Genomic DNA, 15,779 nt, shown 5'->3' on the forward strand with positions numbered 1-15,779 from the left:
GGTTTCACATGTATATGATATCAACATTAAACGTACCGTGATGTTGACATTTTTTATTTTATATATATATTTATTTTATTAATGTTTGTTATTTCATAACTATTATAGTTTTTATTCATTGTTTTTATTTGGAGAGGGGGAGATTAAGGTCTATTAATGTGCATACTGATCCCCGTTTACCCCAAGTTGACAGCTACGGAAGTAAACGGGATTCAGAATTTGCAAATATTACAAACAGACAATATAACGTGATCAAAATGGATTCCTCCAGAGGATCAAGTCATCGTCATACCAAGAAAAACAGAATATTGGATGCTAATGGTTACCTTTTTACTTAATTTATGAGTTCTAAATAACATAACATATCCATTTTCAATAAGCATCGAATTATGTATTTTTTATTCAATATTAACTGAATTGTACCAAAGATGTTTGAAAGTTGTAAGCAACACTGCCTACGGCTACAGGCGCACGAAGTGACGTATTGGCATTTCCGATCTCGAATCTTCCGATTTTCGGTCATTTGGTATCCGTTGGATAGTAATTTCGTTCATGACTTGAAGTCATTTTGTAACTTATATTTCATTAAAGTTCTTTTTTTGATGAAATCATATATAAGTAATGCACCAAATGCCCCCGCACCCCAGAGACTCTATACAAGGCCCAATTTCCGCTAAATTTGACGCTATGACAAAACCACTGCGGTCACCCAGTCCTGCTGGGCCACCTGGAAAGTAAAAACATGGCCCTTTCCCCGGTATACCCCCGGACCTGGGGGGGCCGTGGTTACAATTGACTGGTGCATAAGTGAACATAGACTGGTCAGATTACAAAATGAATGTAAAACACTGGCACAACCAACACTGTGGCAACAGGCTGGGAAAGGTTTAAATTAAGAAAATGTGTCTATATTAGCCTCTTAAAGCCATTATAGCTGTAAATGGCTGGGTACAAATTCATATTATGATGAGAATACATTATGTTGTGAATACATTATGTTGGGAATACTATTTTGTAAGAATCGGCACAACATGTATAAATAGGGCTACTTTATTACAAACAGTAATAATGGTCTCATATCAAAAGTTGAATACAGCCTAAGCAACTTTACCCCAGTGTCTGCTGCCTACATTTTATAACCCGAGTATCACAAAATTATGTGTAATCACTTATAAGATAAAGGAAAACAAGTCTGAGCGATTTATAGAAATATTATTCAAGATTTAGGCATGCATGTGTAAAGGATCACAAAACATTTAGCAAGCAAACAGTAAATAACACACAAATTGATATCAAGCAACATTGATAAACATAGCTGAAGCAAGCAAAACTAAATGTGAAACAAAAATAATATCATGCGACAAACATATCATTACATACAAACATAAACATGCTAAGTCACATATATATAAACACAAAAATATTATTCGCACAAACGCAATCTAAATCAAACATGTAATGATTTTATAATATTAATCATAACACAATTATTGTATAAATCACATAAAAAAATAAAATAAAATTTAAACCTGAATTTATGAAGAAAAAAGAAAAGGGGTGGGAATATTTATATTTCTTCTCAAATTAACGATGTGATCTGCTTTTAAACCAAATACAGAATGAAGATATGTAAATATAAAACCATGAAGAAAATTTGAGTTCGCGCTGAAGAAAATTTGAGTTTGCGCCAAAAATAAAAACAACATTATATTAACCAACCAAAACTTGTAACTCTACCAAAAAAGTAGTTCCAAAATATAAATAAAGAAAAACTAGACAAATGTGAAATAAACCCGGTAACATTCATCCAAATAATTAAGATAATTTAGAGCCAAAATAAACTAAATGGTAAGAGATTTAACTAAAACTGTTTTATCAAGCAGTATGTATCCAGAGCTGCTGAAAATGGAATTGAATCCGTGTATGTTCACAAATTTATCTGGAGGGCATGATCAGATTAAATTTTGTACTTATTTTTGAACACCACAAATCTCAACATTCTGCTAGATCAGGCTAAGATAGCTTTAAAAGGCTAATATGACCTCTTTCTGACTTCGACCAGCTGCTGACTTCACACAGAGTCACTCAAAATAAAGAAAGCCCTATAGTGAATGAATGTTTTATGTTCTTTTGATGCTTCCAATGAACTCTCAAGTAACACAATGCATCTCGTTTAAATGTAGAAAACCTTAGCTGATGTTATGGGTCAAATGAAAGCCCTGTATTAGATTTACTGCATTGAACAACTGTACAACAAAGTTGATATTTCCCAAAACAAATACAATATTGTCTGAATATCACGGGTTTTGTAGGATCAACCCTATTGAATACATGATGTTTGGTCTAATTTGAATTTCTTTTTTAACTCATAGACTAAGATGTTGATGTTTAAAAAATTCTAACTACATTACTGTATGACTTTTTCTTTCCCCAGATGAGCAAGAGTTTACTCAGCTCAAGAGCAAGGAGCCAGCTTCACTGACCCAGCCAACACAGGATGAAGGGGGAAGCACCAAACCACTCATCCTCTTGCTCTTGATATTCCTGTCAGCCCTGGGTGTCCTCGGTCTAGTCTATCTCAACTTTCCACAACTCGCTCAGTATGCCAACTTTGATGTTTCTTTTAAGTTTCATTATTAAAATTTGTTTGTGATCTTCAATAATGTAGAATGCAGCATTTAGGGTTTTGGGAAGGTTTTCAAAGGGACAGAGTGCTGCAGTAGAAAATTATGTGCTAAGTGAGAAAAGGACACATTGTTTCACTTTAACATTATGAATTTGACAGGAAATGTTAGGAATTGTGTTTCACTTATGTTATATTTTGTTTCATACTACCAAATATGGTAATAACGTTTGTATACTTTTATAATAACATTATAAAAAACAAGTTTTAATCAAAACTAAACATTTTTTTGAAAATCTTGATCATTTCACGTAAGAAAGGCAGAAGGGGGCACATGCAGGTCTCCATGAGGTAGAATGGTGGTAGCAAACAAGCCAAGGTGCACCATCTATCATACATATTTAGCTAAAACACTAATTATGCGTAACAGTAACATTTTGTTATAACCTTAGCTTTGCTTTTAATATTATTGTTATAAGAAACCTGACATAGAAATGCATAAAGGTTTTAAAGCAGTGAAGTTATGTCCACAACTAACTAAGGAAATGGCATTAAGGTGCAATTAATTATTCTGAATGACAATAAATCATGACTCTTTCCATTAATTTTAATTATGAGTTTAAACAATGTATTGTATGAATACAGCGGTGTTAGAAAATCATTATTAATTGTTAAATGAAATATAAGACTGTGACTCAAGAATGTATTAATGTCATTTTAATGTTTTCAGGGATGAAAAGCAATACATAAAGCTGCCTCGAGATATAGAAGATGCAAAGAACCTAGGGAAAGTTTTGTCCGGATACACAGACACATATTACTACCAAGTGCTTTCAGGATATTTCATCACATACATATTGTATCCTTTCTACTTAAGTTAGTCATGACAGAATGGCATATAACAGGTGTTCACTCATAATGAGTTGTTTGCTTATTTGCAATATGTCACTTTTGACTATATCTTAGTACTCAGAAACTAATAAAATCAGAAATTACTTATTTTGTTTGTGGGTTGGGCTGCATTTGGGCTGTTTTTTAATTTATTGAAAATATTCTCCTGTTCTTGGCAGTTGAAAAGATGGTGTATAAAACATAATATGATTAAAACTTAATACAGCATATACCTTAGAGGTTGCTCTACATTTGTTTTGGCTCTTTCAGTAGTCTTCATTATACAACTTGGATATTCAATGATTTGATAATTCAAAAAATATTTTAGGAAGTAATCGACTCGGGTTGATATATTAACAGGTGTAACATGGTGGTTTATGATTTGAGCTGTTCCAATGACTTTGTTTTCCTTAACCAGTCTTTCAGCCTCCAGTCCTTTGCAATACCAGGCTCAATATTCTTGAGTATATTGTCTGGGTTTTTGTTTCCGTTTCCACTGGCCTTATTTATGGTCTGCTTGGTAATTACATACAGGGACATAATGGTTTTACATCCATTACAATCATTGGCTTTGGGATGAACATTCTCAACTTCTTATACTAGTGCTTAACATTTAACTTATCAGAAGGCATTTATCAGTGCAGGACTTGCGGCGTGTGCTAATTTTGATTTCTGATTTTGAAATTGATGTCATTGTAAAATAGAGACACAAATCAGTCAAATACTGATGTTTTATTTCAAGAATTGTACAAATCACAATGTGAAGTAAACTATTTATTTACATTAAAAATCTCTCTGTAATGTTACCCAGTTACTGAATATCTTCATTAATAAACCTGAATTCTTATTATATTACTTGGCCAAGAACATTGTGAAAGCCTGAAAGGTCTACTTTTTGTTTGTAAAAAAATTGTCTTCAGTTTGGCATTTGGCATGTTTGTTTCAGTGTTCAGGCTTGGGTGCAACCTTCTGTTACCTGCTATCTCTGCTGGTCGGGAGAAGGCTTGTCATCAAATATATACCAGAGAGGGTCGCAGACTGGCAGGCGCATGTTAGTAATCTTGTCTCTTGTTGGTGAATGTGTTATACAAAATGTTGAAGTCATTGTGAAGACTGCTCTATCAAAACAAATACCTTGAAAAAAATATTCAAGGAACTTTTTCTAAATATTTTGTAATTATTTATGTCCCCAAAGATGGGCATTAAATTTGTTTCGTCCTTTGTCCATTGTTTTTCATGTCCAGACTGTAATTTTGTCATGCATGTTAATATTTTGAACAAAGGTGTTAGGCACAATGTGCCATTTTGAGCCCATTACCTTTGTCTCTTCCCTGTAGGTCATGTTCACATTTTGAGGTAAAACATTATAGAATGCAGCATATTTGCACATAGAATATAGGTAGGCATATCCGGGCTGTAACTTTGTCTTGCAAGGGAGTATTTTGAAATAGAATGCCAAAGATGTTAAGCACACAAAGTTGATGTGTTTTGTGGAAAATCTATGTCACTACCATAAAGGTCAAGGTCATATAGGTCAATCATAATGATATGCACTTGATATATATGAGTATTGGTAGTCATGTCCGGACTGTAACTCTGTTATGCAAGGGCTGATTTTGAAATAGCATGAGGCAGATCAGCACATATAGGCGTTACGACAGGTTCAAGAAGCAGGTCCTTATAGACCAGTGTGTCACATGCAAGTCCCAGCTCCCTACCTCTTATTTCATTGCTTCCCCACACTTGAATTGAACATCCATACATTATATCAGATATGCTGATAGTTTATATTTATTATTAGCTCTTCTTGGATAAAGGCATATTGCATTGATCGGTCGGGTACTTGTTGTTATAAGAAATGTATTAACTTGTTTTCCAGGTAAATCATCATCGAGAACACCTGCTAAACTACATAATATTCCTGCGTATTACTCCATTCCTGCCTAACTGGTTCATCAATATAGCATCACCTGTGATCAACGTTCCACTACTTCCGTTCTTTCTAGGCACATTCCTTGGTAAGATTGCCAGGACCAGACTTTACTTTTTGAACATATACAGACTGAAAAATATTAGGGAATGAGTTTGTTCACTTTGGTACAGATCTGTAACTGTATGTTTCTTGCTGTAGTCATTTTTTATAAACATGTATAAAGTATTGATACCGTTACTTTGATTTATAGTGTTTATTTAATATCATGGGGAAATTTTTTCGATATGTATGCATAATTCAAGTGGTTAAATCATACTTACAACCTTGAATGGAATCTTGATTATAAATAAAAAATATTTTAAAGTACTAGCAGATCTATTAAAAGATGCACTCTTACTCCCAAATAAGATGTACCACAATTAATACAATTTTTATTATGCCCCCGAAGGTGGGCATATTAAAATCGCACCGTCCGTCCGTCCGTGTGTCCGGCTCAATAACTCGTGTCTGGGCTGTAATTTTCCCTTGTATGGACAGATTTTAAAATGACTTGCCACATGTGTTCCACATACCAAGACGACGTGTCACGTGCAAGACCTGTGTCCCTACCTCTAAGTTCAAGGTCACACTTAGTGTTTATTCACAATTGAGTGCTGCATACAGGACATAGAGTATAGGTTGTCGTGTCTGGGCTGTAACTTTCCCTTGTATGGACAGATTTAAAAATAACTTGCCACATATGTTCCACATACCAAGACGACGTGTCGCGTGCAAGACCCTTGTCCCTACCTCTAAGGTCACGGTCACACTTAGGTGTTTATTCACAACAGAGTGCTGCATATAAGGACATAGAGTATAGGTTGTCGTGTCCAGGCTGTAACTTTCCCTTGTATGGACAGATTTTAAAATGACTTGCCACATGTGTTCCACATACCAAGACGATGTGTTGTTTGCAAGACCCGTGTCCCTACCTCTAAGGTCAAGGTCACACTTAGTGTTTATTCACAATGGAGTGCTGCATATAAGGACATAGAGTATAGGTTGTTGTGTCTGGGCTGTAACTTTCCCTTGTATGGACAGATTTTAAAATAACTTGCCACATGTGTTTCACATACCATAGCGACATGTCACATGCAAGACCCGAGTCCCTACCTCGAAGGTCAAGGTCACACTTAGTGTTTATTCACAATGGAGTGCTGCATATAGGACATAGAGTATAGGTTGTCGTGTCCGGGCTGTATTTTTCCCTTGTATGGACAGATTTTAAAATGACTTGCCACATGTGTTCCACATACCAAGACGACATGTCACGTGCAAGACCCATGTCCCTACCTCTAAGGTCAAGGTCACACTTGGTTTTTATTCACAATGGAATGCTGCTTATAAGGACATAACAGTGTAGGTTGTCAACTTTGGGTGGTATTTTTTTATGTTTAGTGGCAATTTAAAATAACTTGCCATATGTATTTGACACGTAAAGGCAAGATCAACTTTTCTTGTACTGACCTTGTTCATAGGTCAATGTCACATTCGGGGGCATTCGTCACATACTGTGACAGCTCTTGTTGATTTACTGAATAAGATGAATAAATATTGAAAGCAATGGTTTTTATGAAGGAAACAGTGTTTAATTTGAAAAAATGGTGCAGAAAGCATGTTGTTTCTACCTTATGAGACAATTGTTGTTCATTGTAAGCCTTTAAGGACCCATCAGTCATTTAATATTAGTGCGTTTTCAGCTACTAAAAACACCCTTTTAATCTTGTTATCAGTAATCAATATTTTCCGTCACCTTAAAAGACAGATCATGCATACATGTACATGCATCAAAGGATTACTGTTATCCAACGATTTATTTCTAGTCATCAATCTAGCAAAGATTAAATGTGTTTAGAAGTATTGCAATTGAACATTTAAGCCAAAGGGATAATATCCCAATTGCAACTGTTCTATTTTTATTGCAGGAGTGGCTCCCCCTTCATTTGTAGCCATTCAAGGAGGCACAACCCTACATCAACTCACGTCCTCAGGTGACGCCGTCTCGTACCGCTCAATGGGAATTCTCGCCGTCTTCGCAGTCATCTCTCTACTTCCTGTCATCTTTAAAAAGAAACTCAAAGCCAAGCTAGAGTGAACTATGTGGAGAGATTAATGCTTTGTACATGTACTAGACAGAAATTACCATATTCAGCTACTGCTTGTTCTCCAAGTTTATTTAATATTTATAACCCTTAACGTGTTTATTACGTGTTGTACATGTATGTTATATTTTTGGCTTTATGGCATTAAATTGGAAAAAAAGCCTATTTCTTTTGCAGAACAATATCTTTTTTTATTTTTCTTTAATATATCTGTGTGGCGCTAAGTCTGACCTCTAGTTTATTATTTTATTTATTTCTATTTTCACTAAACACTTATTTTAGTTGGGAAGTTGTTTTATAACGGTCAAGCAAAATTTCATTTCAAACTTTAAAGCCTTTGACATCTTTGCTGATTACTGAAAATTATGTACTGAAATGCAATGTAATGTCAAATGTAATTTGGTAATATATTGTACATTGTTTTATTATTTTTCTAACAAGGGCACCATAACAAAGCAGTCCCTTTGTGAAGTTGTTACACTTCAAGTATGTTTGCTTTACTGTTCTAAATAGTCAACTGTTTTAAATAGACAAGGACATTTTATCCCATATTTTGGAAAATGATGCTGTACAAATCTCAGGCATTGTCCATAGAATATTGTAAGACTACCACATCGAAAGAATTTAAAGTGTGTTCGGCCAACATTTGAGCAATTGGTATGAACTGATCACAAAAGTGTTTTTAATCATACAGGTACTTTGGTGCTTAAATGTATGTTCTTACATAAACTGTACAAACTGTATAATTTTACATTTTCTCTGAAGAAAAAATTGACCATTGAGAGCTCTGTGCCCAAATATTTCAACTGTCTGTCCCTTTTACTAGACTCAAGCTCAGCATATTTGCTCTGTTTAAATTGTGTATTATCTTCCCTAAAGATACTTTTTAAGAGAGCTGTTTTTATGTTTTTAAGTTAATCACATAACACAATTTTTCGTCTTGTAAAACCAGTAATTTTGCTAGTTGAAATATTAAAGGTACTCAAGTGTGTATAGTTAAAGAACGTTTTAGAAATTTCGGCCAAAACAGCTTATCATTCTTTTAATTTCATATGCTGATAAGCCCTTCTGGAAATCAGTGACCTAAATATAGTGCCCTGTGATGTTATATGCTAAATATATGATAAACGTGGTCTGGTTGTGTTGAGGTTTTGTATTTCTGTACTTCTTTGTTGTTTAAATTTTATTTATTGAGATCTGGCCAAAATATCATGAAAGCACTGAAGACAAACCCCAATCTCAACTTATTTTACCACAAAACATCCACAGTTATTAAAATTGTATGCTTTTACACTTCAGGTGCATATCCCCATAGAATATGTTAATAAAAAACTTTTGGTAAAAAGATTAAAGCAAAAAATGTATTTGAGTAGTACTGAACTTGGCTTTTAACAATAATTATCAGTCAATTATAGTATTGCCTTAGAAATAGTTTTCTTTGAAACATTGACAAAAGGTGTTTTTTTTAAGAGCACATTCTGTGAGAATTAACGTTTTTTAAAAGAGTGAAAAAATACAAGATTTTGAATCCTACTATGGTTTTATGTGGTAAAATATAAAAAAATATATAAATCCTTTCGTTGACAATGACACATGTTTTTAACACAATGATTTTAACTCTTAATTTGTTACATGCTTTCTGATTAAATGAAAAAATGGAGTTAAACCAATGAAAATCCACCTTTCACCATGACGCGGATATTACATCATTGTATGTTTCTGTGAATAGACGCTTGCATGTAGGGGAAGTAACTGTTTTGTTTATAATTTCATCGTCTTTTATTCTTAATTTCTTTTAAAGTTTTAGAACTCCAGATTGGAAATTTTTATTCAGAAATGGGAAAAAGGGTACTTTTTGCCATTGAGAACATGACAACCGGCTTTAAATATTGCCGAAAAAAAACCCTGACAATTCATAATTGTATTTTTTATTCATTTCTGAGGGGAATTGATTACCAATTTTTGGGAAAATGTGACTATTTTTTGGGAAAATTGGACGATTTTCGGCGAGGGGAAACAGCCGTTATTCGGCGGTAAATTTCACGAAAAAAAATTCACTGTTTAGGTAGTACCTGTTTTGAGGTAGTACCTGCTTTTAGGTAGTACCTGCTCTTAGGTAGTACCTGCTTTGAGGGAGTACCTGCTTTGAGGTAGTACCTCTCTGTATCGCGGTTACATTAATTTCTTGCATAGTTGTGGTAAACATCGTATATTCATCGAATGGCTTGACACTATATTAGACAAACTCACAGGAGGCAGAAACAAAATATTTTTTTTATATGTTTATATATATATATATATTCTATATATATACATATAGGCTTAAATAATCAAAACTAAATTGTTTCTGCCCCCGGTGGACAAACTAAGTATTTGGGACAGTTTCTTTTATCCTCTAGTATATTTTGAGCATTTTCAATGTTCATCCATTTGGAATATTCATAGTCATATCCAATTATTTATTTGTCATTTTTTGTTTTATTTCTTGTATTTATTAACCTGAAATAAAATATTAAAATATCAGTAATAATAGTTGTTGTGTTTAATCCAATAGTTATTTATTGTTTTAGGTTATTGAACATACTTTAATTACAATTAAAACTACACTTAATTTTAACCTTTTTTATTTTCTGTCTCAGAATCAGCTCTTTTTGGCATCATTGCCTTCAATTCAGTCATATCAGATAACTCACAATAGAACACATCTTATTTCTTTTGGAAACTGCCGAAAATCTTATTTTTCTTAAAGCGTTAGTAACCCTTTTAGCCATAAAACACCAATTTTCAAACGTAGATATGAAAACTGCATATTGCTCTTTTGTCAGCTGTATTACATAACTGGTTTCGATCCGCACTTTTTCGTTTTGTTATCGAACACGATATTTTTGTAGAACCGTTATTCATTAAACCAAAGTCTGAACTGTGCATGGCTATTCCAATATTTGCAATTTAACTGGTTTTTTTCCGTAGCATATTTAAAAAAAGTCTGAGGTAAGGACTTCAAACCTCGTACATAAATAGATCTTCTTGAGGAGGAGTGTAGTGCACAAGGATTAGAAGTCTGTTTATAGTCTTAGTGCCTTTTGTTAATTTTTATACTTATTTTTTTTGTCTGAAACATAATTCGTATGGCTTCCCCTGCTTTTATACCAAACACTTGATATTCTTCTGTTCTTATTTAGGCGGGGGAAATCGCAGTATGTGACTACATCTTGTATATTTTCACGTCTGTTACAAACTGTTTGTGTCTGCTTTTTTATTCAGCAAATGATATGAATGATTTCAAATTCACTTGACACATATCCTCCAAACACGAAACTGATGATTTTTCTGTCCGGAACCATTTATCTGAAACAAATATTTCAGTACATGGACGTCGACGTTTATATGTTGGCATGTGATTATTTATCACAAAAAATCGTCTCAAGAATCAAGACCAAACAAAAATATAATTCAACAATCAAGTGACAGAAATTTACCTCCGTATATCTTGGGACTGGACAGGAGTACGATTAGTTGACAATTATGTACTAAGCTATAGTAACAGTACTCATGATCAAGTACGTGGACTCTCGGTACCGCAGAACATGCCAACATATGAACCGATTGTATGCTACATAATTATGGAAGTTGTCCACACGCTGGCGATGGACGGCTACATCAAGGCGAACAGCTATGTCACCGGACGTAACAACGGCGGAACACAAGTGGCGGCAGCACCGGTATTTTTACATACATACAAACACGTTTACTGCTGTGTACATGCTCTTCTAATCATTAATATGTTCTTAATTTGATACACATGTTCAGAGGCGGATGCAGGGAAAATATATCAATTTGCAAATGTCGGTTGGATGGTAGGTCTGTCGATTGGTAGGTCGGTCAATAGACAAAGCCCCAATATCACGAAAATACTCAAGTCAAATCCCAATCTCATTCTCAACTCTTTTTATCAAATTACAGCATCATATGATTCAAAATTGTAAATGTTTTAACCTTTTTAAAATCGCATTCTCTCATTCATTATGTTGATTAAAAAATTTGGTCAATATCTTTTAGATTGTTTTTAGAATTATTTTTGAGTTTTACTCGTCGAGTACTTTTTGGGCTGTGGAAATCCTTTTTTAGAATATTGAACGATAATGTTAATCAACATAATATGTGTGAAAATGTGCTGAACTGAACTAGATATCCATATGTCGCACTGCACGAGCTATCTATATGTCGCACTGCACGAGATATCCGTACGCCGCACTGCACGAGATATCCGTGCGCCGCACTGCACGAAATATTCATATGCCGCACTGAACGAGATATCCGTACGCCGCACTGCACGAAATATTCATATGCTGCACTGAACGAGATATCCGTACGCCGCACTGTACGAGATATTCATATGCCGCACTGAACGAGATATCCGTACGCCGCACTGCACGAAATATTCATATGCCGCACTGAACGAGATATCCGTACGCCGCACTGAACGAGATATCCATATGCCGCACTGAACGAGATATCCGTATGCCGCACTGCTCGAGATATCCATATGCCGCACTGAACGAGATATCCGTATGCCGCACTGCTCGAGATATCCATATGCCGCACTGCTCGAGATATCCGTATGCCGCACTGCTCGAGATATCCATATGCCGCACTGAACGAGATATCCGTGCGCCGCACTGCACGAAATATTCATATGCCGCACTGAACGAGATATCCGTACGCCGCACTGCACGAAATATTCATATGCCGCACTGAACGAGATATCCGTACGCCGCACTGTACGAGATATTCATATGCCGCACTGAACGAGATATCCGTACGCCGCACTGCTCGAGATATTCATATGCCGCACTGAACGAGATATCCGTACGCCGCACTGAACGAGATATCCATATGCCGCACTGACCGAGATATCCATATGCCGCACTGCTCGAGATATCCGTATGCCGCACTGAACGAGATATCCATATGCCGCACTGCTCGAGATATCCATATGCCGCACTGAACGAGATATCCGTACGCCGCACTGCACGAAATATCCATATGCCGCACTGAACGAGATATCCGTACGCCGCACTGCGTGAGATATCCATATGCCGCACTGAACGAGATATCCGTATGCCGCACTGCTCGAGATATCCATATGCCGCACTGCACGAGATATCCATATGCCGCACTGCTCGAGATATCCATATGCCGCACTGCACGAGATATCCATATGCCACACTGCACGAGATATCCGTATGCCGCACTGCACGAGATATCCATATGCCGCACTGCACGAGATATTCGTACGCCGTACTGAACGAGATCTGCACTGAACGATTTATCCTTTAACTAACTTAGCCTTTTCTCCTTTTTTCTATTTGCGGGCATATATTTAAATGACACTGACGTTATATTGACGCCTGGGAAGGGTTGTTGTAATAACTTGTAAGCCAACCAATTTGTTCTTTTTGTTTGATTTGATTTTAAGTGTACGTGTAAATTGTATATATTTTTTACTGTTTACAGAAAAGAGCAATAAACTAGGATTAAACTAAAGAGATATCCATATGCCGCACTGCACGAGATATCCATGTCGTACTGAACGAGATATTCGTACGCCGTACTGAACGAGATATTCGTACACCTCACTGAAGGGGATATTTATACGCCGCACTGAACGAGATATTCGTACACCGCACTGAACGAGATTGAAATATTTGTTTAGAGAGTTGCAAATGGAGCATTCGAGGTAACTTTGGTGGCTACTATGTTTATATATTTACGTTTTGCCTTCTTTAGAGCATAACATTGTATTTTACTAATGCCCATATAACCTACATGTATATGCATTAAAACGGTCGACACCATTTTCCACAGGGATGATTCAGAAGTACGTTTACATGTACATGGACTTACATTTGTCTATATTTTCCGTCCAAATTATTTAAAAATCCGGAATATCTTATTCAAAGTGTTAAAGGGTTTTTCATCTAATGTGTATTGAAAAATATGGGAAAAAGAGAAAATAATCAATAATTAGAAAGTGTTATTATTCAGCGACACAGCTGCATTGAAAAATACTTTCTAAGGGAAACAACCTCTATTAAGGGAATGCAGCTGTTCAGTTGATATTAACCTCCCTTTGCTTCTAGGCGTAAATTCTCGGTTATTTCTATATATAATGCCTTTCAACTAAATTGAGCAGCATCAGTTCAAAGAAAACTCTAGACGTGACAATATTATGTTACCTCAGAAATTAATAGCACAAACTACTTCATAACTACTGTTCATAAATGGTTCGTTATTTTAGGCTATTTACACATTGGGTATAACGTGAAACATGGTGGACGTGAACAATAAAGTCTATGACGTCCCTTCAACATCAACGTGTCAAGTCAAGTCAAAGTCAGCCGCAGTCGGAATTTCAGTCAGACTAAGGGCAATGAACTTTCCCAGGTCCTGAAGCTTTTTTACGTTTGATGCAGACTGACACATTTTTTCACTAAATAATCAACCCCTTGATACAGTAATAGATAGAAACAAAAAAGTTATTTAATGAACAAGCAGCTATTATTAAGCTGAATAATTGGTTGTTTACAAAGTGAAAATAGAAAATTTCGTGACTTGAAACTGTGTATTTAGTCAAAGGGCACCATTTTTGTACCTATTTTAGATATTTTTATTGATATTTTTCTTTTCGACGATAAGTGCACTCACATAGGCACTATATACGGCCGAATTCAGCTTATACAGTCAATAACTGTTTTGTTGGTGCCTCCAAAAACAGAGGTTAAAAGAAACTGATAGAAGCTGACACTTGTGGCCGCCGGCTAGTCATATTTATATTGCGAGAACAGTGATAAAACTTACTTACCTGGTGAAAATATCCCCCGAAACACCAAAATCTCTTCGAACACCGCCATTTTATTCCGCATCATACATTTCCCTCACTAAAAATTCGGAAAACACAAAACACGTCGGACCCCCCGGAAATATCTAAGTGCATGTGCTGCTTAGTAGAACAGGTTCTTTCTATACAAACAAAATACGCTTTGCATCGCAGGCATTTAAAGCAATTACATTAACTTATAGTCTCCTCAGAAACTCTAAAACAATCAATCTACGTGATCATGATGATGATGATGATGATGATGATGATGATGATGATGATGATGATGATGATGATGATGATGATGATGATGATGATTAGTGCAGAACAAAATATCAAATATCATGAATTTCAATTTGATAAGTAAGTGTCATACATTGAATATGAAGTATTACGTTAATACCCTCAACTGACCATTTAAGTTGGGTTTGGTTACTATATTACATCAAAGCACTGAAAGTGCTGAATGCGGCAATGCCTTGATTTTATCGATTGTTTGTTTGCTAAAAGTGAAAATAAATTAAATAATATTAAAACTTACAACTTAAAAACCTTTGGTTCAAGTAGCAACATCAGAATTTTAAATGTGCAATAATGTTAATTATTGACTGAGTCGATATTCATCATTTTATAAAGATCCAGTAGATACGACAATTTAACATTGGAAGCCATTATTCAACGTTGAAATGTTGGTGAATAATCATTGGTCTGAGACTCGAAGATGTTGTAGACGCTTTCAACATTAAAAAAACTGTCAAGTGTGTTATCAAATGGTACTGAAACTTTATTCTTAGGCTTACATCAAGTATGAATACTTGAGACTTATAATCTCGACTGAATTGAGTAAAGCTCAAGCTTATGAACATATCATCAAATACAATTTCCAAGTCCCCATAATGTAGTGTTATGTTTATATCTATAAAAAATTCTTATAATACAATGTTAAAAGAAAAGCAAAATATTGCAAGCTTAAATGGAAAACAAAAATGTCAAAATATTAAGCATGCAGTCGTACCCCATTGGCTCGAGCTCCCAGGGACGGGCGAAAGTATCTCGTGTATTGGGGAATTCGAGCGAAGCGGGAATGCTTAACTTCAGTTTAAAGAAATCAGTCCTTTACCTCCAGTTCGAGCCAATGAGGTAATGAAGCCAATCAAGTTCGAGCCAATGAGGTAATGAAGTCAATCAAGTTCGAGCCAATGAGGTAATGAAGCCAATCAAGTTCGAGCCAATGAGGTAATGAAGCCAATCAAGTTCGAGCCAATGAGGTAATGAAGCCAATCAAGTTCGAGCCAATGAGGTAATGAAGCC

General features: G+C 35.4%; 1 protein-coding gene across 1 annotated transcript; it reads left to right on the forward strand.

Annotated features, from left to right (window-relative positions):
* Positions 1-212: 212 nt before the first annotated feature.
* LOC128229806 (transmembrane protein 41B-like) lies at positions 213-10,112 on the forward strand. Its single transcript, XM_052941627.1, has 7 exons — positions 213-321; positions 2,435-2,600; positions 3,354-3,482; positions 3,941-4,034; positions 4,461-4,565; positions 5,394-5,532; positions 7,412-10,112. Exons 1-7 carry the CDS (start codon positions 258-260, stop codon positions 7,579-7,581), a joined length of 867 nt encoding a protein of 288 aa, XP_052797587.1. The 5' UTR covers positions 213-257; the 3' UTR covers positions 7,582-10,112.
* Positions 10,113-15,779: the final 5,667 nt, after the last annotated feature.

The sequence above is a fragment of the Mya arenaria genome, chromosome 4, assembly GCF_026914265.1.
Source record: "Mya arenaria isolate MELC-2E11 chromosome 4, ASM2691426v1".
NCBI classification, from domain to species: domain Eukaryota; kingdom Metazoa; phylum Mollusca; class Bivalvia; order Myida; family Myidae; genus Mya; species Mya arenaria.